Source organism: Marmota monax, unplaced genomic scaffold (assembly GCF_021218885.2).
Source record: "Marmota monax isolate L192 unplaced genomic scaffold, Marmota_monax_Labrador192_F-V1.1 WCK01_AAM20220418_F8-fsc00288, whole genome shotgun sequence".
Classification (NCBI taxonomy): Eukaryota; Metazoa; Chordata; class Mammalia; order Rodentia; family Sciuridae; genus Marmota; species Marmota monax.
In genome coordinates, this window is record NW_026693586.1 from 258,251 (window position 1) to 285,883 (window position 27,633).

The 27,633-nt window shown below is 40.4% G+C and overlaps 1 protein-coding gene across 1 annotated transcript; it reads left to right on the top strand.

Moving 5' to 3' along the window:
* Window positions 1-24,046: 24,046 nt before the first annotated feature.
* Window positions 24,047-26,717, top strand: Defb130b (defensin beta 130B). Its single transcript, XM_046459298.1, has 2 exons — window positions 24,047-24,104; window positions 26,536-26,717. The coding sequence occupies exons 1-2, from the start codon at window positions 24,047-24,049 to the stop codon at window positions 26,715-26,717; spliced, it is 240 nt and encodes a 79-aa protein (XP_046315254.1).
* Window positions 26,718-27,633: the final 916 nt, after the last annotated feature.

Here is a 27,633-nt window from a genome sequence, read left to right on the forward strand (position 1 = left end):
CTTAACCAATCACCACAGACTTAGTGGCTTAAAGCCATACAGTTTTATCATCTGTCAGGTCTGGGAATTACAAGTTTGACAGGGATCTCGATGGGCCAAAATCAAGGTGTCCATGGGGCGCAGATCTCCTGGAGGCCCTCTGCTTCCCATCCTCTGCCTTTCTTCCAGCTAGGGTGGCCTGCTTCCAAGAACACTTGCTCCCTTCCCCACCTTTCAGCATTCCTGGGTTGAGTCCTTTCTGAACTTAGCTCCTGACTTTCTGTTTCATTTTCTAGGATTCTTGCAATTACTTTGGGTCCAGCTGCGTAATCCAAGGTGAGCTATTTTAAATTCAGCTGACTAGCAGCCTTAATTCCACCTTTGTCACATAAGATGATGTGCTCACAGGTTCCAGGGATAAGACATGGACAACTGGGGAGGGCATGTTTATCCCTCCTCCTGCGGCCACCGAGGGGCTTTTCTACACACCACTATTTCGTTGAACTTAAGCAAGTTGCTGTGTGTAAAGAATCTCATTGATAGTTTCCTTTCCTTTGTGTGTGAAGTTGTGGAGCCAACACACACACACACACACACACACACACACACACACACATTTGTTGCAGAAAGAGGATAGAATCAACATATTTTAAGGCATATTTACCAGATTTTAGACTCCACTAGGTCTGATTTGGCCAAAAGAGAATGTTAAGTTGTGCCACATGAGCCACTCGAAACCTCTGAGAGTTCATCATGTTGGACTCAGAATCTCAGAAACTGACGCATATTTCAGCATAACTCAACTCTTGCTGAAGTGCTGTGTTTTCCGCAGTGCTACTCCTGAAATCACGTCTCCAGTTAAGTCTTTAACATACTTTTGCACTTGGTGGAAGCACCTATCTGAAGAGAATTCTTCGGGACATGCAAGTGTGTTGCCGCCACGGATTTTACCCTCACATTGGGATCGAGCCCTTCTTCCTAAGTTCTGTGACAAATTTATACACAGTTCTGTTATTAAAATAGATCCCTTTGACTCACTCTTATCCCTCCATAATTTTTATTCATTTTGAACAAGGTGTCTTGGCCATACATAAGAATCACCTGAAATTATTCATCTTGTTTCACTCTGTCAGCACTAATTATTAAACCCATTAATCAAAATAATGATTGATAATATTTTAATGCTAAATTATGTTTGCTGCTTTTCTTCCCTTTTTGCCCCAAATTTCTCTTTCTCTCCTTGTCTAACGTGGTAGGGCAGAGGCTGAAAGCACCAAGCATGCTATGCTTAAAGAACTTAAGCACTTAGGATAATTGGGTGTAGGACAGAAGGACTGAAAGAAGGGATGTGATGGGATCATTTAGAGAACATTTACAACAGAAGAGATAGTTAGTGACAATGGCCGTGCCTGTCCCACCAACCAGAAAGGAACTCTCCTGCCTAATAGACGAGAAGAAAGAATGCTTAGGGTCCCAGATCACTGAAACCCAGATCCTGTACCCTGGAATGACCACAGCGATGAGAACTCATGGAATATCTACATGTAGGGAATCACAAGAAGCCTCACAAAAATTGCTATCTCCCAAGGCCAATAATAGCTATGTATTACTCTACACAAAACAGTGGTCTACGAGAATTACCTATCACAACTTATTCAAATAAGTTATCATGAATAGCAACCCTAGTCAATTAAACTGTATTTATCTACATTCCACAGATAAGGACTCTGAAACACATACTGATTATGTAACTTGATGAAAGCCAAATAATTGATGGATGGGATTTAAAACCAGATGGACTTTTCTCTTGACCATTATACTACACTGCCTTCAAATAGTGCACACTATATTAGTATGAACTCAGTCAAGAGAGACATTTGAACAGGTAGAATTTCCTATAAAGAACTATTGATTACAATTAGTATAGAAATGATATGGGAATGGTTGGTAAAAAGTAAAGAGACTTTTAAAGAATATCGGATACACAAATGTTAGGTGCTAATCCCTATAGCTGAGATGGAGTATCCACAGGACACCATTCACCACTCCTGGCTTATTACCAAGGTCAAGTCCTGGTTGGTGAGGACACGGCTATGAGTTACTGAAACAAAGAGTTTCTGTGACACTGCCCCCTGGGCATGACCAGAAATCTTCAGCTCTGGTTTGGGTATGACCTGTCCCCAAATGTTTCACATGCTGGAAGTGTGGCCCCCAGTGTGGTGATGTTGAGAGGTGGTAGAATCTTTAAGAGGTGGGGCCTGGTGGACAGTAATTTTGTCATGGGGGCTCCACCTTGGGGAATGGGTTCATGCTGTCTTGTGGGAGTAGCTTAGCTAGTGGGAGTGGCTAAGCTCCTCAACAGGGAGTTGTAATAAAAGGAGTGAGTCTAGACATACCCCAACCCTAGCTTCCTTGCCCCCAAACATGCCCCTTCTGCCGTGATGCATCCAGAGGCCTACACCAGGATGCTGGTGCCCTGGTATTTCGACCCTCCAACATCAGAATTGTGAGCCAAATAAATCTCTTTATAAGTTACCCAGCCTCCAGTATTATGTTATAGCCACACATTAAAAAAAAAAAAAAAGAGTAAGACTTCTACCATTTAGAGTGTCAGAAAAAGCTGATTATATGATGGTATTTCACCAGAAGCAATCCACTATAAAAACTACACTCCAGGAAAAGCAGCTGTTGGGTGCTCCTGACTCCTGTATACTGAAGGAGATGGGAGCTTGAAAAGCAAGGTGCTCTGCAGAAGCTTGATTCTGAACATGCTACCGTGCTGCAAGGGCCTGCAAGGGGTGGGGGTGGGGGTGGGGGAGGGGAGAAGCCCTGTGCCCTACAGGGAAGGAGTGCTGGAGAGCAGGTACAGACTCAGGAGCCAAAGGCTTGCCCTCTACTGACAAGATTTAATATTACGTTAGCTGGCAAAGGAAAATATTTAAAGAACCCAGATCCATTGTTACAGAGAAGGCCCAAAAGGGTAAATGTACAGGAAAGAGGCAAAGTGATGGAGCCAGCCCAATTCCATCTCAAGATTGGGAGCCTCATCACAAAGTCATGAAAAGTTGTTTTCTGTTTTACTATAAATTACTGCGACTTCTAAACTTGTTTGGAATTCCTGCCCATGCCTTGAACTCACCCATGCCTGGCTTTTCCTAACCAGATAACAACTCTATCTAAAATCTCAGTGGTGCCTCATAAATTCTAGTGTTGGGATCTAAATGTATTCTCTGCCTTGAAATGTTAAGCCATGTGGATCACTAACCTACTATCTGCCTTTGTATTATGCTTGTCAAAATCCTGTTATCTGTAAGTTCTCAAGACACCCCTCTTTGCAACTTTTTGTGCTATAAAATCTCGTTCTTGGAGAGCGGGGGTGCTGGTCTCTAGCCCATGTTAGGGAAGACAGTTGCGATCAGCTTTCTTTGTGTACTCAAATACAAGCTTGCTTTAATTTGATTTAAAACTGGAGTTGGTGGTCTTTTCTTTGTGTCAGGGTTCAAAAAAAAAGTTCACTGCCTTTTACTGTGCAACTTGCACAGGTACTCTTGTGCTCACATTGAATCCTCACACAGAAAAATACATATCTGTTTACCTAACAATATGCCACTGTCACTCTGATTTCCTCACCCTTGCCCCAAAATGGGAGACACACAGTCCTCAAAATTGTGATAATTAGACGAATGTGATGGTGCACACTTGTAATCTGAGCAACTTGGGAGGCTAAGGCAAGAAGATGCAAGTTCAAGGCCAGCTTCATTAATTTAACTAGACCCTGTCTCAAAATAAAGTATAAAGAAGGTCTGGGGATACAGCTCGGTGGCAGAGCACCCCTGATATCTGTCATCAGTACTAAATCATCATCATCATCATCATTATCATTATCATCATCATCATCTAAGCCTTCTCTGGATGGCTTCTCCAAACTCCTTCCACAAACTGATTCCGAAGGCGTCTGAGCCACTGGCCAGGGGTACTCACAGAAACAGCCCCCCTCCAGCAACCATTGTCTGTTAATCACCTTTCCATTGCTGTGAAAAATGCCTGAGGTCATCAACCTAGAAGGAGGAAAATTGACTTTGGCTCATAGTCCCAGAAGTGTCAGTCCATTGTCATTTGACCCCTTTGTTTGGGGCCTGTGACAAGCAGAGTACCACGATTGAGAGTGTGTGGCCCAACAAAACTGCTCCCCTGGGGCACCAGGAAGCAGAAGGAAGGAGAAAGGAGGGGCCAGGATCCCAGCTCTCCTTCAGGGCACATCCCATGACCTCACTTCCTTCCTCGAGTTCTGAGGTCACACCACCTGCCACAGTGCTGCAGAGGGCGGGTTTGGGATGAGTAGGCGGAACACAGGACATCTTAGTGCAGAGATGAGTAGGGTGCCATAATCTTAGACACAAGTCATTGTACATTAGTCAGAATTCACAGAATATACAACACAAAAGTGAATTCTCACGTGAAATATGGACTCTGGGTGACAATGATGTGTCAGTGTTTGTTTCTTGATTTTTGACAAACCTACCACAGTCATGGGATGCTGGGAGCCATTAGCCAAGTAGGTATGACAATTTCCTTGCCAGCGTACCCCATGTTGCAGTGACATTGAATGTAGGTGACCTTGCTCAAGGACCAAGGCAGATTAGGGCATTCCCGGTTTAGGTTCCAGGTTTAAGGTTTAAGATTATTCCTGCTGGGAATAGGGCATATCCTGCTGCCTGAGTTCCCCTTGAGTTCTCACGGGATTCAGACAGTATATTTTGGAGACAGAAACCCAGTGGAGGTGGATTTGGGCAGAGAACGTGGATTTCCCCAGAACGTGGATTTCCCCAGAACGTGATTGTAGACGGCTGGTGTGAGTTCGGGAATAAAGAGTTGCTGTTTGAATCTACAAGCTGTGTGGTGGCTCATGATTGTGTGCCCAGCCAGACTGAGGCATTTGTGCCCAGCCAGACTGCGGCATTTGGTGGCCCGTACGGGGAACTTCTGAAGCTTGGAGGTAAGTGAAATTGCTCTCCCCTGAGGAAGAGCGAAAGAATGGGTGACCAATTCAAAAAACAATGTGTTATTGTTTTGATTTATCTTGTTTTTGTTTCAAGCTGCCTATCCCTAGAAATTTCTCAGGCAAACTGGAAAAAATGGTTGACTAAAGGTTTGAAGTTTGTCGGCCCTGAGGAAGAGAAAATTGATACAAAGATTTTTTTATTCTGTTTTTGTTTCTTTCAGTTTTGGTTTTGTTTTGTGTTATCTTATTGGGTTGCGTTATTTTTATAGTAGATTAGAAATTAGTAAAAAACAAACCAAAAAGATGTTAAGTAAATTGTTAGAGATTCAGACCATGGAGAAAGACATTTTAGATCAAGCAAAAGAGAAGGTCTCTCGAGCTAGTCAGACAGAGGAAGAAAATTTAAAGGAAAAGGGGTTGTTAGGAAAAAGGCCACAACAGGAGGCTGTTAGTAACTCTGTTTTATCACAAGAGGGCGTAATTCAACCAACAGCCCCACCGATGGAGACAGCTGAGTGGCCCTCAAACCCCGTAGTTGATAAATGGGATCCTGAGACAGGACCTCAAAGATTAGCATGCCCTGTACTTGAACAGGCAGGAGGGCAGCGAATTCACCGTGCTTTAGATTTTAAAACAGTGAAGCAGTTAAAGGAGGCTGTAACAACCTATGGTCCCCAAGCTCCCTTCACGGTAAGCATGGTCGAGTCCATTACTAACTTGGACATGACGCCAGCAGATTGGGCTAGCATGTGTAAATCTGTACTAAATGGAGGACAATATTTGTTATGGAAGGTTGCCAATGAGGAATTTTGCACGGAGACAGCTAGGCGAAATGCAGCAGCCGGTTACCCTCAAAGAAATCTAGATATGTTGTTAGGAAAAGGACCTTATGAGGGTCAACAGCAACAAATTGAATATGATCCTGCTATATATGCACAAATTGCTGCAGACACAGTTAGGGCATGGAAGACTTTACAAGGACATGGAGATTTACAAGGTCAGCTATCTAAGGTAATACAGAGAGCTAATGAACCTTACGCTGACTTTGTAGATAGGCTAATTCAAACGGCTGCCAAAATTTTTGGGGATACAGAACAAGCAATGCCATTAATAAAACAACTGGCTTATGACCAAGCAAATCGTTGCTGCAGAGAGGTTATTAGACCATGGAGACATGAAGATCTAAACACATATATTAAATTATGTAGAGATATTAATGAACAAGGGCAAGTCTTGGCAGCTGCCGTACAACAGGCTTTAGATGCCAGGCCAAAAACATGCTATGATTGTGAACAAACAGGACATTTTAAAAGGAATTGCCCCATAGGAGGAGGGTTTAACAAAAGTAGGTATCAAAGGAATAGAATACCGGGTATTTGCCCACGATGCCGTAGAGGGAGACATTGGGCTAATGAATGCCATTCTCAAACCACCATTGAGGGTACTCCTTTATCAAAAAACGGACAAAGACCAGGTATTTATCCACGATATCGTGGAGAAAGGCATCAGGCTCCATTGCCAAAAAACGGACAGGGGGGCCCAATGCTCCGGGGCCCACAACCACAAATATACGGGGCAGTGGAGGATCCCAGCAACACCATCAAGGTAGTGCCCAGGACACATTGTCCATTAAATCCCTCATCAGACAAACCCTAGGGAGTGCAGGGTTGGACATCTGCGCCTCTGCCAGAGCAGTATTAACTCCAGAGATGGGAGTTCAAATCATTCCCACAGGAGTAAAAGGACCTCTTCCCCAAGGAACAGTAGGCTTATTATTGGGATGTAGTTCATCTACGTTAAAAGGACTTATGATAAGTCCTGGGGTAATTGATCCCGATTATGTAGGTAAAATAAAAATTATAGCTAGTTCTCCAAGAGGTATATCAGTAATTTCACCTGGAGATAGAATAGCACAGTTGTTAATAATACCCAGCCTACATAATAAATTTCCTAGTCATAGTGTAGAAAGAGGTTCCAGGGGATTATGCTCCACAGGTGTAGATTGGGCTATGTTGTCTTTAAATTTAGATTCTCACCCAATGCTAAAACTAAATATTCAAGGTCATGAGTTGAATGGGCTACTGGACACAGGAGCTGACCTTAGCATCATATCTCATCAAGAATGGCCAAAACATTGGCCATTACAACAAGCCACTCAAACGCTTCGAGGCCTAGGAGTGGCGACTAATCCCCATAGAAGTTCTATGATATTAGATTGGAAGGATCCTGAAGGATGTGAAGGAACTATACAGCCATATGTATTGGATCATCTTCCTATAAATTTATGGGGACGAGATGTCCTAGATCAATTAGGTTTGACGTTAACAAATAACATCAATCCTAATGCGCCCACTACTAGGGCTAGACAAGGCTTTAGGAAAGAGAAAAGATTAGGAAAACAAGGGCAAGGTATAGCAGCACCAGTACAAATAGATCAAGGAACAGACAGACATGGGTTGGATTTTCAGAAAGGGCCACTGAGACAATCAAAATTACTTGGAAATCAGAAAGACCAGTGTGGGTTCCTCAGTGGCCCCTGACTAAAGAAAAGACACAAGTAGCCCATGATCTGGTCAAACAACAATTAGCGGAAGGACATATACAACCTTCCATATCTCCCCATAATACTCCCATTTTTGTCATCAAAAAGAAATCTGGTAAATGGAGATTATTGCAAGATTTAAGAGCCATTAATAATGAGATGGTTATTATGGGACCTGCTCAATCAGGGATTCCTCAATTGTCTGCTTTGCCAAAAACCTGGCATGTTTTAGCTATAGATATTAAAGATTGTTTTTTTTCAATTCCAATTCATCCCGAGGATAGTCCACGTTTTGCATTTACTATCCCTGCATTAAATCATGAAGGTCCTGATCAGAGATATGAATGGAAAGTACTCCCTCAAGGGATGGCTAACAGTCCAACTATGTGTCAAATATATGTTAACAAAGCAATCCAGCCACTTAGAAATCAAAATCCTGAACTACAAATATTTCACTATATGGATGATGTATTATTGGCACATAAAGATAAAAACATATTGCTGGAATGTTATGCCACACTTGCAAACTTATTAAAAAATTATAATCTAGAGATAGCAATAGATAAAGTACAATTAAATTTTCCAATTAATTATTTAGGAGTTCTATTATCCTCAACCATGGTCCATCCACCAAAAATTCAAATACGAGTAGATCAACTCAAATCACTTAACGACTTTCAAAAGTTATTGGGAGACATAAATTGGATAAGGCCTTATCTAGGTATACCAACAGGAGAGTTGGGACCTTTATTTGATATTCTAAAAGGTCCATCAGATCCAAATTCACCCCGCATGTTAACTCCTAAAGCAAGAAAGGCATTAAAAATTATTGAAACATATATGGAAAACATACATTTGGATAGAATTGATATAAGTTTGCCTTTATTATTTATTGTACTACCAACAAAAAATATTCCTACAGGAGTATTTTGGCAAGAAGGTCCATTATTGTGGATACATTTATCTTATTCTCCTAACACTATTCTTATTAGGTATCCTGAGGCTGTAGGACAATTAATACTCAAAGGAATAAAAGCAGCGAAGGGAGTGTTTGGAATTTCTCCCAATAAAATTATTACTCCATATACTATGGATCAAATTGATGAGTTAGCTAATGAGTTAAATACTTGGGCAATAATCATGTGTAAATCTAATGTTTCATTTGATAATCATTTACCATCTAATCCTTTGTTGTCTTTTTGGTCTAAGCATCCTGTAGTTTTTCCTAAAATGACAAGAAAAACACCTATCATGAATGCTCGGAGAAGATGGCCGCTGCGTACGGGGGTTGCTGAAGTGCTGAGCATGGTGCTCAAAGCAGCGGCTTTAATAGAGATTTCGCACAGTCTGTTAGAGCTCCTTTCACCGTTAATCTGTAGCGGACCACTTTGCCAAGGAGCAGGAAGAACAAAGAAATCGAAAAAGAGACGCTTGGCCTCTCAGAGCCGCGGGCGCTTTGCTCCCATCTGCTTCCTCTTTCGCTTCGCTCTGGGCGGAGAAGCTGAGTGTGTAATCAGCAGTGGATTGTAAGTACCCGAGGCAAAGAAAGCTCAGTGCGCCCCGCCTTTTTTTTTTTTTTTCTTTTTTTTTTTTCTTCTTTTTTTGAATATTTTTTATACAGGGAGAGTTTGTGGATTGGGATTGTTGGCGGGGCTGTGGTTTCTGTGCCGAAAATCCACTCCGCGGGAGCCGCCATTTGCTTTCTGCTTGCTGTCTTGATGCCTCTGTATACACTGTCCGGCAGCCGCACCTAGAGGTTGGAGCTGGGCTGCGTGCCGAGCCCTGTCCTCCGAAGGCTGGACTGCAGCCTCGAGCATCTCGGTGGCCTGTTCGCCGCTGCACCTTCGGGCAGAGCCTGCTCTGGGGTCATTCTGCACCCCCCTGCCAGGGGACCCGTGCTCCGGAGGAGGGGGACGGAGAGCCGCGGCAGCAGCCGCTTGGGCCCCTGGGGCCAGGCACCAGGCTGAAGAGCTGCGGAGGCCAGGGCGGCTCTGCTACGGTCGCAGACAAGCGCGGCGCTCGTGAGCGCAGCCCAGAGACGGAGGCGACGGCGGCAGGGTTTCATTTCTAGAAATCTGGACTGGAAACAGAAGCAGAAGTTTGTATAATCCCAAGAACTTGCTTATACCAGGAAGCTGTAAGGGCAACATGAATATCACTGAGGAGATGTAACATGGTGGCAGGCGCAGAGAGATCAAGTCTCTGACATCTTCAACTGCGCGGGCATAGGGAGCCGTAAACTGTCTAAATGCTGTTTGCTCAGGATCACTAGGCAATGCTGAGCTGACGTGGATCTGGGGTGTACAGGCTGGGCCCCTCAGAACACACACACAGAGCCCGAATCAGAGGCAATTAAGCTCCGGTTCGCCTGCTTCATGTGACTCAGCACTAACGATCCCGCTGAAATAATTGGCCGGCCCTTAGGAACTTACAGAGGTAAAAGCCAACCGAGCCTTCATAGGCAGTGGCCACAGGACTGAAACGGGGATTGGGAGAGACAGTCAGGACCCACCCGTTGCATTGGTCACCCGGCAAAGGGAACAAACGGTCACCATTTGCAAGGGATACCACCATGGCAGAGAAATGGCGTCACGGGTGGAGGAGATAACTGCATTGAAACCAGCGCGACAGGTGTGTAATCCCCTAGTCATCTCTCTCCACACAGCGGGGAAACCTTAAGGGCCACTCCCAGCTCTCCTGTGAACGCAATAACCAGACCGAGGGAATCAAGAGTGGCGTGGGACTCACGGCGCGGAACTCCCGGCTACCGCTCCCACCAGTGCTGACAACTGAGGTCTCTTGCACCAGCTACCGGGGGCATGGCTACAGGAGGGCAAGCAAATTCGCTGGGGGATCTCAGCCCCAAGCTCTACAAACTTAGGGTCTGAGGGAGGCAAACAGGGAGAGTGAGCCCAGGTGTTCATGAAAACAGGGCTCCCAGGAGCAGCAGACCTGGCGTGTAGCCAGTATTGTGGTGAGAGCCACAGGTGAGCACGGCCTGGCTTGAGGAAACACAAGACAAGGCCCTAGACACTCAGGATTGGAGACCCGCCCAGTCTAGGAGAAAGAGCTGCTGCACAGTGAATGGTTCCCACCTATTGAGAGGAGAAGCTTGGCCCAGTGGGCACAGCTCCACCTACTGGAAGAGAAGTTAATAGAACTCTAGGACTGCATTTATTATTATTATTATCATTTTTTTTTTCTTTTTCTTTTTTTTTTTCTTTTTCTTTCATTTTCAATTTTTATTTGTTGTTGTTCTTTAACTTTTTTTTCAATGTTTCTATTTTTTTAATTTTTTAATTTTATTATTATTATTTTTTAATTTTAATTTTCATTTTTTTATTATCGCTATTATTTTTGTTAAAAATTTTTTTCGTCTTTTCTTTCTTTCTTTATTATCTAATCTTTGTTATTCTTGTTTCTTTTGTCTTTTCATTTCTTTTCAATTTTCTTATTCCCCCTTCCTTGAATTCTACCTGCCTACTCTCATTCTCTTTAGTGACTTCTTCCCTTCCCTTCTAATATCTTTCCTCTCAAGCATCAAATAAATCTATAAGAGTAAATAGGAACTCAGCAGTCAAACAGAACAAGAAGTAACATGAGCAGCATAAAAAAGCAAGGAAGAAAAGGAGTACAAACAATGAAGGACAGCCTAAATATTCAGGAGGACCTAGAGTCAGCAGAAAAATGGTCATATAAAGAACTCAAGGAATACCTTAGACAGATGGAATGGAACCTTAAAGAAGATAAGAGACAGCAAATCCAAACAGTGAAAGAACACTTTGAAAATGAATTACATAGACAGATAAAAGAAGAAGTTAAGCATCTTTATCAGGAGATTGAGATTATAAAAAAAAAACAAATAATTCTAGAAATGAAGGAAACGATAAACCAAATTAAAAACTCAATTGAGAGTATCACTAACAGAGTGGAGCAAGTAGAAGCCAGAACATCAGATAATGAAGACAAAATATATCATCTTGAAAAGAGCCTAGCCAACTCAGAAAGGCTGGTTAAAAACCACGAGAAAAACATCCAAGAGATATGGGATAACATAAAGAAACCAAACCTAAGAGTCATCGGGATAGAAGAAGGTACAGAGATTCAAACCAAGGGAATGAGTAATCTGCTGAAAGAAATAATTACAGAAAACTTTCCAGAAATAAAAAAGGAAACCGATATACAAATTGTAGATGCATACAGGACACCGAGCACACAAAATCACAGTAGACCAATGCCAAGACACATTGTTATGAAGATATCCAATATACAGAACAAAGAGAAAATACTAAAAGCTACAAGAGAAAGGAGGCAGATTACATTCAGGGGTAAACCAATAAGGTTAACAACAGATTTTTCATCACAGACACTGAAAGCGAGAAGATCCTGGAACAACGTATTTCAAACACTGAAAGACAATGGATGCCAACCAAGAATTCTGTATCCAGCAAAATTAAGCTTCAGGTACGATAACGAAATGAAAATCTTTCATGATAAACAAAAGCTAAAAGAATTTGCAGCCAGAAAACCAGCATTGCAAAGCATCTTGAGCAAAACACTACACGAGGAAGAAATGAAAAACAATAACCAAAACCATCAGTGGGAAGTGCCTCTATAAAGACAGAGGGCGGGGGGAAAGCTAACCATGGAGAAACAAACTAAATTAAAAAAAAAAAAGAAGAAGATAAATAATCAAACATGGCTGGAAGTACAAACCATATATCAATACTAACTCTAAACATTAATGGCTTAAACTCTCCAATAAAGCGACATAGGCTGGTAACATGGATTAAAAAAACAAATCCAACAATATGCTGCCTCCAGGAGACACATCTGATTGGAAAAGACATACACAGGCTGAAGGTGAAAGGTTGGGAAAAAATATACCACGCACAAGGTCCTCGTAAGCAAGCAGGGGAGGCCATCCTCATATCGAATAAAATTGACTTCAAGACTAAATTAATCAAAAGGGATAAGGAATGACATTATATACTGTTAAAAGGAACCATTCACCAACAAGACATAACAATTATCAATATTTATGCACCAAATAATGGTGCTGCGATGTTCATAAAACAAATTCTCCTCAAGTTCAAGAATCAAATAGACCACAACACAACAATTATGGGTGACTTCAACACACCTCTCTCACAATTGGACAGATCCTCCAAACAAAAGCTGAATAAAGAAACTATAGAACTCAATATCACAATCAACAACCTAGACTTAACTGACATATATAGAATATATCAACCATCATCAAGTGGATATACTTTTTTCTCAGCAGCACATGGATCCTCCTCAAAAATAGACCATATATTATGCCATAGGGCAACCCTCAGTAAATATACAGGGGTGGAGATAATACCATGCATTTTATCTGATCATAATGGAATGAAACTGGAAATCAATGATAAAAGAAGGAAGGAAAAATCCTACATCACATGGAAAATGAACAATATGTTACTGAATGATCAATGGGTTACAGAAGACATAAAGGAGGAAATCAAAAAATTCTTAGAGATAAATGAAAATACAGACACAACATATCAGAATCTATGGGACACAATGAAAGCAGTTTTAAGAGGGAAATTCATCGCTTGGAGGTCATTCCTCAAAAAAAGGAAAAACCAACAAATAAATGTGCTCACACTTCATGTCAAAGCCCTAGAAAAGGAAGAGCAAAACAACAGCAAATGTAGCAGAAGGCAAGAAATAATTAAAATCAGAGCGGAAATCAACGAAATTGAAACAAAAGAAACTATTGAAAAAATTAACAAAACTAAAAGTTGGTTCTTTGAAAAAATAAATAAGATCAACAGACCCTTAGCCATGCTAACGAAGAGAAGAAGAGAGAAAACTCAAATCACTAACATACGGGATGAAAAAGGCAATATCACAACAGACACTACGGAAATACAGAAGACAATTAGAAATTATTTTGAAAACCTATATTCCAATAAAATAGAAGATAGTGAAGACATCGATAAATTCCTTAAGTCATATGATTTGCCCAGACTGAGTCAGGAGGATACTCACAACTTAAACAGACCAAAAACAATAGATGAAATAGAAGAAGAAATCAAAAGACTTCCAACCAAGAAAAGCCCAGGACCGGATGGGTATACAGCGGAGTTTTACAAAACCTTTAAGGAAGAATTAATACCAATACTTTTCAAGTTATTTCAGGAAATAGAAAAAGAAGGAGCTCTGCCAAATTCATTCCATGAGGCCAATATCACCCTGATTCCGAAACCACACAAAGACACCTCAAAGAAAGAAAACTACAGACCAATATCTCTGATGAACCAAGATGCAAAAATCCTCAATAAAATTCTGGCGAATCGGATACAAAGGCACATCAAAAAAATTGTGCACCATGATCAAGTAGGATTCATCCCTGGGATGCAAGGATGGTTCAATATACGGAAATCAATAAATGTTATTCACCACATCAATAGACTTAAAAATAAGAACCATATGATCATCTCAATAGATGCAGAAAAAGCATTCGACAAAGTATAGCATCCCTTTATGTTCAAAACATTAGAAAAACTAGGGATAACAGGAACTTACCTCGACATTGTAAAAGCTATCTATGCTAAGCCTCAGGCTAGCATCATTCTCAATGGAGAAAAACTGAAGGCATTCCCTCTAAAATCTGGAACAAGACAGGGATGCCCTCTATCACCACTTCTATTCAATATAGTTCTCGAAACACTGGCCAGAGCAATTAGACAGACGAAAGAAATTAAAGGCATAAAAATAGGAAAGGAAGAACTTAAATTATCACTATTTGCAGATGACATGATTCTATACCTAGAAGACCCAAAAGGGTCTACAAAAAAACTACTAGAACTAATAAATGAATTCAGCAAAGTGGCAGGATATAAAATCAACACGCATAAATCAAAGGCATTTCTGTATATCAGCGACAAAACTTCTGAAATGGAAATGAGGAAAAACACTCCATTCACAATATCCTCAAAAAAATAAAATACTTGGGAATCAACCTAACAAAAGAGGTGAAAGATTTATATAATTAAAACTACAAAACCCTAAAAAGAGAAGTAGAAGAAGATCTTAGAAGATGGAAAAATATACCCTGTTCATGGATAGGCAGAACTAACATCATCAAAATGGCGATATTACCAAAAGTTCTCTATAGGTTTAATGCAATACCAATCAAAATCCCAACGGCATTTCTTGTAGAAATGGATAAAGCAATCATGAAATTCATATGGAAAAATAAAAGACCCAGAATAGCAAAAGCAATTCTAAGCAGGAAGTGCGAATCAGGCGGTATAGCGATACCAGACTTAAAACTATATTACAGAGCAATAGTAACAAAAACAGCATGGTACTGGTACCAAAACAGGAGGGTGGACCAATGGTACAGAATAGAGGACACAGAGACTAATCCACAAAGCTACAACTATCTTATATTTGATAAAGGAGCTAAAAGCATGCAATGGAGGGAGGATAGCATCTTCAACAAATGGTGCTGGGAAAACTGGAAATCCATATGCAACAAAATGAAACTGAATCCCCTCCTCTCGCCATGCACAAAAGTTAACTCAAAGTGGATCAAGGAGCTAGATATCAAATCAGAGACTCTGCGTCTGATAGAAGAAAAAGTTGGCTCCGATCTACATATTGTAGGGTCGGGCTCCAAATTCCTTAATAGGACACCCATAGCACAAAAGTTGATAACAAAAATCAACAAATGGGACTTACTTAAACTGAAAAGTTTTCTCTCAGCAAGAGAAACAATAAAAGAGGTAAATAGGGAGCCTACATCATGGGAACAAATTTTTACTCCTCACACTTCAGATAGAGCCCTAATATCCAGAGTATACAAAGAACTCAAAAAATTAAACAATAAGAAAACAAATAACCCAATCAACAAATGGGCCAAAGACCTGAACAGACACTTCTCAGAGGAGGACATACAATCAATCAACAAGTACATGAAAAAATGCTCACCATCTCTAGCAGTCAGAGAAATGCAAATCAAAACCACCCTAAGATACCATCTCACTCCAGTAAGATTGGCAGCCATTATGAAGTCAAACAACAACAAGTGCTGGAGAGGATGTGGGGAAAAGGGTACTCTTGTACATTGCTGGTGGGACTGCAAACTGGTGCGGCCAATCTGGAAAGCAGTATGGAGATTCCTGGGAAAGCTGGGAATGGAACCACCATTTGACCCAGCTATTGCCCTTCTTGGACTTTTCCCTGAAGACCTTAAAAGAGCGTACTACAGGGATACTGCTACATCGATGTTCATAGCAGCACAATTCACAATTGCTAGGCTGTGGAACCAACCCAGATGCCCTTCAATAGATGAATGGATAAAAAAAATGTGGCATTTATACACCACGGAGTATTATGCAGCACTAAAAAATGACAAAATCATAGAATTTGCAGGGAAATGGATGGCACTAGAGCAGATTATGCTTAGTGAAGCTAGCCAATCCCTAAAAAACAAATACCAAATGTCTTCTTTGATATAATGAGAGCAACTAAGAACAGAGCAGGGAGGAAGAGCAGGAAGAAAAGATTAACATTAAACAGATACATGAGGTGGGATGGAAAGGGAGAGAAAAGGGAAATTGCATGGTAATGGAGGGAGACCCTCATTGTTATACAAAATTACATATAAGAGGTTGTGAGGGGAATGGGAAAATAAACAAGGAGAGATATGAATTACAGTGGATGGGGTAGAGAGAGAAGATGGGAGGGGAGGGAGGGAGGATGGTAGAGGATAGGAAAGGTAGCAGAATACAACAGTTACTAATAGGGCATTATGTAAAAATGTGGATGTGTAACCGATGTGATTCTGCAATCTGTATTTGGGGTAAAATTGGGAGTTCATAACCAACTTGAATCTAATGTATGAAATATGATATGTCAAGAGCTTTATAATGTTTTGAACAACCAATAAAAAAAATTAAAAAATGAAAAATAAATAAATAAATACATTTTTTCAAAGGAAAAAAAAATGAATGCTCCAAATATATTCACTGATGGGTCTAAAAATGGTACAGCGGCAGTAGTTACCCCAGATCGAACTTTTACCTTTTTAGTACCGAAACAATCAGCTCAAAATGTAGAGCTTAATGCAGTTTTACAAGCTTTTTTGATGTTTAAAGATTCTGTATTTAATTTATTTTCTGATAGTCAGTATGTAGTTAATGCTATAGTATCTCTTGAAGATGCTGGTAGGATTTCCCCTTCTTCTACTGTTTCTCTTTGTTTTCCACTATACAAAGTCTAATCTGGGACAGAAAAGATCCATTCTTCATAGGACATATTAGGGCACATACAGGATTGCCTGGAGCCCTTAGTTTAGGCAATGATTTAGCAGATAAAACTACACATGACATACATATTTTCTCTACATTTGAAAAAGCTACAAATTTTCATAAAAGGTTTCATGTTAATGCTAATACTTTACAAAAGCATTTTAAAATAACTAAGGAACAAGCCAGACATATAATAAAACAATGTCAAAATTGTGTGACATTTTTACCACAAGTTAATCTTGGAGTCAATCCTAGAGGATTGATACCTAACCATATTTGGCAGATGGACGTCACACACTTGCCAGAATTTGGAAAATTAAAATATTTACACGTTACAGTTGATACTTCTTCTGGATTTTTGATGGGCTCCCTTCATGCCGGAGAAAAAACTAAAGATGTTATAGCTCATTGCTTACAAAATTTTGCCACTGTGGGCGTTCCTAAACAGTTAAAAACCGATAATGGTCCTGGCTATACCTCTACCTCTTTTAAACAATTTTGCTCATCATTTGGTATTACTCATATAACAGGAATCCCATACAATCCACAGGGACAAGGCATAGTTGAAAGAGCTCATCAAACTATTAAAACATACTTATTAAAGCAAAAAGAGGGAATTGGAAGGGGGTATATATCCCCCAAAGATAAACTTAAAATAACGCTTTTTACTCTAAACTTTTTAAATTTGTATTCTTCAGGACTTAGTGCTGCAGAAAGGCATATGTGTCCAAAAAATGTGCATAAGCCCAAGGTACTTTGGAAGGATATTCTAACAGGACAATGGAAAGGTCCTGACCCAGTAATTGTCTGGAGTCGGGGGTCTGTTTATGCGTTTCCACAGGGAGAACAGCAGTCGATTTGGATTCCAGAGAGATTAACTAAAACAATTTCTACAGATCGAAAAGAAGATGATTTGACTCAAATCCATAACAGCTGATATCCAGAACTCCAGCTTGGCCATTCTTACATCTGCGACAGTGATTAACCAGGATGCTTTTTTCAATAGCCATTTTATTATTGCATTTTTCCACATCATAAGGTTCTATATTTTTATTTTTTGAGCTCATACAAACCTAGGTTAATGTTTTTCTGATCAGTTTTATTTTTTGACTGTGGAGTTTTTAAACATTGCAATGGAGATTTCACCCAGGTAAAGCTACAAGGCCTTTACTATTTTCTTATGTGTTGTACGTTTGTGTACACTCTTGTGTTGTATGTCTGTATGTGCGTATGTCCATATTTCTTATATGAGGAGCGCTCATGAAAAAATGGATCTGAATTATTATTATTTTTTTTTATTCACGTGATTTAAATGGTTTAATTTAAATTAGGTAAACAGCTGTTAAGGAGTGTTTTTAAAGTAGGTTAACAGATCTGTTTGTTTACTTTCACCTTTCTTTTTCATTATATTTAATAATTCTTTTCAGGATAATGTCTCTTTAGCATCATTGCCAGAATTCCTATCTTCATCCCAGTGCCGGTGAAGACAAAGATACAACCAGACTACAGCTTCTATGATAGCTATCACAGTAAGCTGTATAAACTGATGCATCAATGAATATAACTCAACAAGTAATGCTCAATCAAGGAGTTAACTTACTTTGGGAGGAGACGTATTTTGGGAGGAAATGGACATATTGATAGATTCCTCCGCTCTGAACTGCTTGCAGAACTTGCCTGGACTATGTAACTATCGTTTGGTGCAGCGAATTGTGGTAATGCTGGCATATCTTTGCTGATGGTGTCACTAGTGATGCAATTTTTATTTCCTTGCCAGCGCACCCCATGTTAATTGTGGTAGTGCTGACATATCTTTGCTGATGGTGTCACCAGTGATGCAATTTTTCCCAAGGAGCCGTCAATTGGCTTGGTGTCGTGGCATTTCTGTATCCTCCTCCCTTCTGCTAGTGATGGTCTAAAATTTGGGGGCCAATGGCTTATGCTGGACCGGTAGTCAGTGACGGGTATGATCCAATTGCAGTGGTATCAACCTAAGACAGGAGGCTGACGCCTAAAGGTCAGTTTTCCGATGACGGGTAAGAACCATATGTTGAATTGGACAACCTACCAGGCACGGTCCTTAAGCCACATTAACCTCACTCCCCCACTGGCACCGAGGCCAAATTTGGGGGCCAACAGAGGTGAGGCAAAGAACCTCACCCCCCCCCCACTGGTGCATAGACCTATCCACAAGTATGGCTGTATGCTGGACCGGTAGTCAGTGACGGGTATGATTCAATTGCAGTGGTATCAACCTAAGACAGGAGGCTGACGCCTAAAGGTCAGTTTTCCGATGACGGGTAAGAACCATATGTTGAATTGGACAACCTACCAGGCACGGTCCTTAAGCCACATTGCTTGTTGTTTAATTAATCAGAAGGGGGGAGATGCTGGGAGCCATTAGCCAAGTAGGTATGACAATTTCCTTGCCAGCGTACCCCATGTTGCAGTGACATTGAATGTAGGTGACCTTGCTCAAGGACCAAGGCGGATTAGGGCGTTCCCGGTTTAGGTTCCAGGTTTAAGGTTTAAGATTATTCCTGCTGGGAATAGGGCGTATCCTGCTGCCTGAGTTCCCCTTGAGTTCTCACGGGATTCAGACAGTATATTTTGGAGACAGAAACCCAGTGGAGGTGGATTTGGGCAGAGAACGTGGATTTCCCCAGAACGTGATTGTAGACGGCTGGTGTGAGTTCGGGAATAAAGAGTTGCTGTTTGAATCTACAAGCTGTGTGGTGGCTCGTGATTGTGTGCCCAGCCAGACTGTGGCAATGGGAGTCAACTGTGCAGAGGCTGTGTGTTGGGTCAGTGGGAGGGTGTATGTGGGAACTCATTCAACTTTTCCATGAACCTAAAATTTCCCTAAAACTTAAAATCTACTCATTTAAAAAAAAAGAAGAAGAAGAAACTAACTTCACACAAAAGCTGAAGAAGTAGGCTCAAAAAAAAGAATGTATCTATGAACTCTGAACACAATGCATGAAATCCTGCATCCAATTTGAGATTGTGAAAAGCTAATAGTAGCATAATAAAGGAAAAAGAAGACCATGATTTGAGGGGGAAAATTTATGCTTTTTATTAAATTTTTAAAAATTGTGATGCCTAATGAGTCTTTAGGGTTTAATTTTAAGGCTATTTTAAAATATGGAATAAATTACTTTTATGTTTTAAAAAATGGGTACTGAGTGTGATATCAAAAAGTTGGAGGAGTAGGAGACGCCATCCTTCTTGCCCCACAAGGAGAGATATTTAGATAACTATCTGTGACTGCAAAGAGCCTTGGGAGGCTCAAGATTTATGGTGATCCCAAAGTAACACAATGTAGAAAAAAAAGAAAGAAAGAAAAGTGGAGGACAACTGCATTGCTGAGGGAGAGGGGCACACGTGAGATATCTGCAGATGGCCAGGAACAAGTGGTGAGGGCTGTCAGTATCAGCTACAGGGTGGGTGCACCAATGCCTATTGCTGCCGCAAACTCCAGGATAGGAAACACTGCGTACATAACTCCCCCAAGAAAGGCCCCTTTGGTGCTGTCCTGATGCTGTGATCACCATCCTTATCAGCCCTGCACATCCCCTATACCCCAGGGCAATGGCCACTCCACACACACCTGCACTCCAGATCTTGGCTCTGCAAACACACTACATTGTCTCTGGCTGTGGACTCCTCTCACTATTCCTTAAACTCAAGTTCTCAGACTCAAATATCAGAGGCACTGCCGTAGTGAGCTAGCCCACACCCTAAACCCAGATCCATTATTGCTCCACGTTTCCAATGCCAGCTACATGACTACTCCATCAGCACCTGTGCTACAGACACTGGAGCTGTCAATAAAGCAGACATGTTCATATTCCAATCTTCAAGGCAGCAGTGATTCAGCAAATGCCCACATTCCAGACCCTGCTTTTGCAGCTGTTCCAGAAGCACCTCAACTCTGACCCAGGGTCACCATAGCACTGCACACATACATAGGCATGGGTGCGCACACACACACACACACACACACACATGCTGTCATGCACTTGTAGCTTTCAAACCATTACCAACATGGCAGCATGGGGTGCCTACATGCTGCCTACCAGTACCACAGCTTCCCTGGACTCCAGCCCTGGTCTCTCCACATGTGCCTGCTCCAGACCTCAACTCCATCACTGCACCACAGATGCCAGGTGTCAGACACCAGGACCACTGCTACTGTGCAAGCCCATGAGCCAGATCCAGTGCCAAGAGGATACCCTCAACCACATAACCCCCACAAAAGAAAAGGAGATCAGGGGGACCCCAGCAGCATTCACCACCAAAACTGACTGCCACTTTAGATACCCAGAGCTATGGCAGATGAGGACCCCTGAAATCACTGCTAACATCCTCATTAGATAGAACTACACAGGGACTGTGCCTCTATGTCTTCCCTGGAGTAGAAACTACCAGTTCACCCAACCAGCACTCATCCATAGGAGAAAATATTCTCCCACAAACACCATCCTGTAAAATCTGGGAGTGGTGACTGCGCCATCCAATGTACATATATTAATGAAAAAAAGGAAAAAGAAAGAAAGAAAAACTGAAGAAACATGACACCAGCCAAGTAACCATAATTTTGGAGTACCAACCCCAGAGAAATGGAAATCTATGAACTGACTGGCAAATCATTCAAAATATTTGTTTTAAGGTATTTCAGCAAGAAAGAAGGGGGCACAGAGAGATGACACAGTGAAATCAGGAAAACATCCTACCTACAAAATTCAACATAAAAAAGAACCAAACAGAATTCTAAACTGAAGACTATAATGAAAGAAATGAAAATTTCAATATAGAGTATCCAAACCAGAATTTATCAAGTAGAAAAAAGTGTCTGTCAACTCAGAAAATATTCAAAGGAGAAAAAGTAAAAAGAATGGCAATGAAAACAACCTCCAGGACTTATAGGGTACCATCAAGAGAACTACCATTTGCACTATGAGTGTTATTGATGAGGAGACAGAAAGCTTACCTAAAGAAAGAAACTGGAACATAAGAACATCCAGGTATAGGAAATTAAAAAGTTTCCAAACATGTTCAACGACAGAGACATTAAACATTAAAACAGCATGGTATTGGCATAAAGGATCAAGGTAGCAAAATAGAAGTACATGAATAACCCAAGCATTCACAACCACTGATTCTCAACAAAGGAGTCAAAAACATACAATGGAGAAAAGATAGCCTCTTCAATAAATGGTGCTCAGAAAACTGAATATACACCTGCAAAAGAATGAAACTAGACCTCTCTTACCCTGCACAAAACCAACTCAAAATGATCCAAAGACTCCAACTATGAAAATACTAAAATAAAACAAAGGTAACACTTCAATATATTAGAGTAGGCAAAGATAATTTGAATGGGAGCCCAAAGCAAAGGCAACAAAAGCAAAACTAGACAAATGGAATTACATCAACCTAAACAGCTAAAGAAACAATCAACAGAGTCAAGAGACAACCTACAGAATAGGATAAAATATTTGCAAACTGTTTATCTGACAAGGGATTAAATTCCAGAATTTGTGAGGAACTCAAACAATTCAGTAGCAAAAAAAAGAAGGAGGAGGAGGAGGGGCAGGGGGAAGTAATAGTGGACGAAGATGAAGGATGGCTATTATCAAAAAGACAAAAAAATTACCAATGTTAGTGAGGATATGGAGAACGAAAACTCATACCTGTTGGTGGGAATATAAATTAGTACATCCACTATTAAAAAACCCCATGGAGAATAGCATGCTAAGTGAAGCAAGCCAATCCCAAAGAACCAAAGGATGAATGTTTCCTTTGATAAGTGGATGCTGACCTATAATGGGGGGCAGGGGGGTAATGGAAGAATGGAGGAAATTTGGATTGAGCAGAGGGGAGGGAAGGGAAGGGTGTTGGGTGGGGGAAGATGGTGGAATGAGATGGACATTATTACCCTTATGTATGGGTATGATTGCATGAATGGTGTGATTCTACATCACCAACAACAGAGAAATGAAAAGTTGTGCTCCATTTGTGCCAAAAATTAAAATAAAATTAATTAATTAAAAAACAAACCTCATGGAGCTCCCTCAAGAATTAAAAGGAAAGCTACCATATGATCCTGCAATCCCACTACATTATATTTTTCACAGGAAATGACACATTATATTAAAAAGATACCTGACTCTGATGTTTATTGCAACACTATTCACAATAGCCTACCTATGGAATCACCCTAAGTATCCACTAACAAATGAATAAAGAACATGTGGAATGTGTATCCAATGAACAGCTGTTTACCATTTAAAAAATGCATGAAATCCCGTTATTTGTAGGACTGCAGATAGAACTGAAGATAACAATATTGAGTAAAATAAGTCAGGTACAGAAAGACAAATACCACATGATTTCACTCCACTAAGTTCTTTAAATGAATTGGACAACTTTACCAAACCAGCAAAACTCTTTCCAGGATGTTTCCCAAAGGATTCTGACATTGTTGTCATTTGTGAAACAGATGAAACTGGAGAACATTACATTAACTGAAATAAGCCAGGTACAGAAATACAAATATAGCAAGTTCTCAATCATTTGTGGAAGGTAAAAAACTTTGTCACATAGAAGTAGAGACTAGAATAAAATTAACTAGAGATGGGAAGGGGACAGAAAGTGGAGAAGGTAAGAAAGTACCAACCACAGAGTAGAGAGCTATCATCTACAGCCATTAATTAATTGTACATCAAAAATGTAAAGGAGGAAAAAAGAGAAAAAATAGAGGAGAGTTTGAAGCTTTCCAATAGAAATTATAATATTTGAGAAAATGGAAATTCTATGTACCCTGATTTGGTCATTATGCATTATATGCATGTATTGAATTACAACAGTAAGTTCCATATATAAATGCAAATATCATATCCCAGTTTAAAAACTTTGAAAAAGCAGAAATAAGAAATTCTTTTTAAAAGTTTTTACAGAAAGAAAATTGGCTAAAGGTATTGATTTCTAGTGAAATTGAGAACCCAGAGATTAGCCATCTGGTTTCCTATGATTCGGTTAATCTGTTACCAAATTTAGAGATTCTGAGGTTTGGAATTATTCCAACGAAGTTGTTTATTTCTTCACTTGTTAAGCTTCACTGACCAAGGGGAACCTCAGGCCCCCAGAAATAAATAAAAGCCCTGTGTTTCACCATCACTGACCGCTCACCATTCTACTGGGCACACAACCATGAGATTCCGTTCCCTTCTTTCTTTTCTATTCCTCTTTGTGACTATAACACCAAAAGGTAAGATGGTGAAACGATTGTAGAGGTGAGTTCTTAAGAAACCCACTCAGATGCACAAAACTCTGATGCAATACATGGCCTTGGGAACTCAGAAGTCTAACATGTCCCTAGAACTGATGAGGTCAAAATTAAGGAGCAAACCAAAGAGTTCCATTAACATAAAGTGGAGCCCAAAAGCTCCATGATTAGAAAATAGGACCCAAGTAGAGAACTAGAAGTACAGAACCATGGCCATGAGACTTAAGGCTTAATATAAAAACTGGGGCACAAGGGCACCAGTCTCCTAAAAGGAAAACAAAAATGGCAGCCATTGGTTCAGACTTGGTTATGGAAAGGAAGAATATGGAGTCTATTAGTGAAAAACATATGTGAAAGGTAAAAGTTAGGCCATTAAGATAGAGCTCAACAAGAAAGGATTGCATCAAGTTACACAACACCAGTATAAATTGAGGATCAGAGGAATTTGGAGACAATACAAACAATGGAATGAAGCTCCAAAGAAACAAATTTATAAGCATAAGACATATGATTCAGAAGTTTGAATGTTAAAATGTGGAATCAAAGTGAGAAGGTAATATGATCATCTCTGGCTGTTTCATCCAGATCCTGGCAGACCTGACAAAATTTTCTCCATTATTTATGGCAAGATGTTCACATCTTTCAAACTAATGTCTGTGGGCACTGAACTTGATTTCTTTCTTGATTCATCTCTAAAATTCTTTTAAGTGCAATTGAAGCCACTCACTTGTTTGATCTTCTGAAGCTGTTAGAGAGTCATTTGCTCCATTGCTCTATATGTCTATGATAATGTCAATAAGTCTGAAAATAAATTTCAGTATCTAAGAAGGAATATTCTTCCTTATGAATCAAGTAATTTTATATTATCTTCTTGACTTGAGCAAGTGCCATGGGCATGTCACAGTCATTGGCAAAAGACTGGCAAAACAACTCTTTGGCTTTCTGTTCTGAAGATACTGCCTTAAATTAAACGTTACATTTAGCAGGAAGCACAGCACCAGTGGGATGAATCATTTTTGCTCCTTTTTTAGCACAGTTCATATATTCCACCTCACTCTGCATGGGATACCTCCAAGTTCATATGACACAGGACTGCCTCTGTTTGTCTGGTACTAATAACTCTTCACTTTAGCTTCATTAAAAACCTGTCAGCTGGGTTCAGTCGTGCATAATTCCAGCAACTTAGGAGGCTGAGGCATGAGGATCTCAAGTTCAAGGCCAGCCTCAGAAACTTTTTGTTTCAAAAAAGTAAAAAGGGCTATAGATATGTCTCAGTGGTAGACCACCCCTAAGCAATCTCCAGTACCTCAAGGGGGAAAAAAAGAAAAAGGAAAGAAAAAGCAAAACTTGTAAATGTTATCAGATATTGCACTAAATGCATGGGAAGTAACAAGACCAACAGCGGCACCAGGTCCAGCAGGCCACTGAGCAGGAAGTCTGTGCCCTGTGAAGACCCAGAGCTGAGTAGTGTTTTCCATGATTGGCTGGCGAGACTGTTCTTTCCGTGAAAGATAGCCACTTTCTCTTCCAGAAAAAGCGGGCAGAATGGGAAGTATTAGCAGGATATTACCCAACTCCCCTATTATTCCATTCTCTTTGCTGCACAAAGACCCTGAGTTTCTAATCTACTACCTAACAGCAGAGTGTAAGAAAACCACGCTGGGTGGACGCTGCCTCGGAGGGTGCACTGGCTCACCTGACTGGAAATATTTCACTACAGAGTAGAGAAACAATAATGATAACCTAGAGTTTAAGTATAAAACAACAACAAAAATATTCAGATCCCAAAAAGCCATCAAACTGTTCGTCAAACCATAGAGGTTAGGCTATCTTTCACGGAAAGAACAGTCTCTCCAGCCAATCATGGAAAACACTACTCAGAGTTCTGAAGTGAGAACAGTTAAAATGAAGGATTGGTATATTTCTGCAAAAGGAGATGAAGTGAGACCATATGCCATTTGATAGGCATGACACAGGCACAGACAGGAATAAGGGTGGGTACCACTTTTGAAATGGTGCTTCTTGGTGGACATTGTGCATTGTAGCATTGTGCATAGAACAATCTGTTGGAGAAGAAACTTACAATACCGTGCCTTACCCACTAAATTCCTCAGGGAACTTCCTAGTCAAGCAACAGTAACATACAGTCCCACACCTTTCAAAATGTACTGCTCCAGGCAAAGGCTATATCTCTGAAATCTTTTAAAAATCAGCCTACCCCTCCAAGGTGCGTATAATCCCATACTTTGAGCCCCTCTCCCTAAAAATGTTGAGCTTCATCTGTATCCAATCCTTTCGTGTAGGCAATATGTGTCCCCTATTCCAAAGCCATCCTTCTGGAGGTTTATTGCTTTATGTACATTTCCAACCATTTGAGAGTGAATTAATGATTGTCAAATCTCTTCCTGTGCAGGAAAGACTGGTGTTATCCCAGGAGAAAAGCAGTGCATCGCTTTGCAAGGGATGTGCAGAGATTTCGCATGCTCACCTTTAGATGACACCATTGGTGTGTGCAATAATGAGAAAAAGTGTTGTAGAAAGTGGTGGATATTTGAACCCTACCCAACACCAGTTCCCAAAGGAAAATCTCCTTAGACTGGAGCAAACTGGAAGCCCTTCGAACTCTGGAATGCATGAGCAACTGCAAACATCTTGAACCAAACTTACTTTTCTCCCTTGACCACAAATAAATATTGTCCTAACTCCACAGGTCCCTGGGGTGTTTCTTCTCAATGTACATTCAATCCTCTTAAAAATGAAAAGAATAGCCCCATGTGGTAGCCCCTGTCTGTAATCCCAGCAGCTCAGGAGGATCTCAATTTCAAAGCTAGCCTTAGCAACTTAACAAGATCCTAAGCAACTCAGTGAGACCCTGTCTCTAAGTAAATAAAATATTTAAAAAGGGCTCAGTGGCTCAGTGTTTAAGTACCCCTGGGTTCAATCCCCAATACAAAAAAAAAAAAAAACTACGAGAGTAATCTAACTTATAGAAGAATTTCATAATCTGAAGACATTTATAAAAAATTCAAGTTTTTAAGGAAAAAAAAGATAAAAATCTAAAATATGTAAAATAATAAGAGTATGAAACATCAATTGATAGAGTTGGCTATCTGAAGTAGAATATCAACCCTCTTTGTTCTCTAGTTCTGGAAAAAATATCGTTTTGAGGGGCTGGGGATATGGCTAAGTGATAGAGAACTTGCTTAGTATGCACAAGGCCATATGATCAATTCCCAGCACAACAACAATGACATTTACTATTAATAGAGATCTACTCTGAGCATAGGGGCTAAAGCTGGCTAATCATACAGCCTTGTTAACAGTACTCCCAAGAATTGGGCACACAGGTTTGGGCCATAATCCCAAATGACAATCCTAATTTTTGAAATCCAAAAAGATTAAAATTCCTAAAGTCTACAATTCCAAAAGATCAAAATCCCTAAGATATAATTCTGGGAAAAAAAAATTTAATCATTTAAGTGGAACTTATTTATATTAAAAGGGGGATTAA

Bases quoted from the DNA above. Each gene is read 5' to 3' on its own strand.
- Defb130b (XM_046459298.1), top strand. From the start codon at position 24,047: ATGAGATTCCGTTCCCTTCTTTCTTTTCTATTCCTCTTTGTGACTATA. The intron at 24,105-26,535 runs GTAAGATGGTGA...CTTCCTGTGCAG, and splicing joins TGTGACTATAACACCAAAAG to GAAAGACTGGTGTTATCCCA.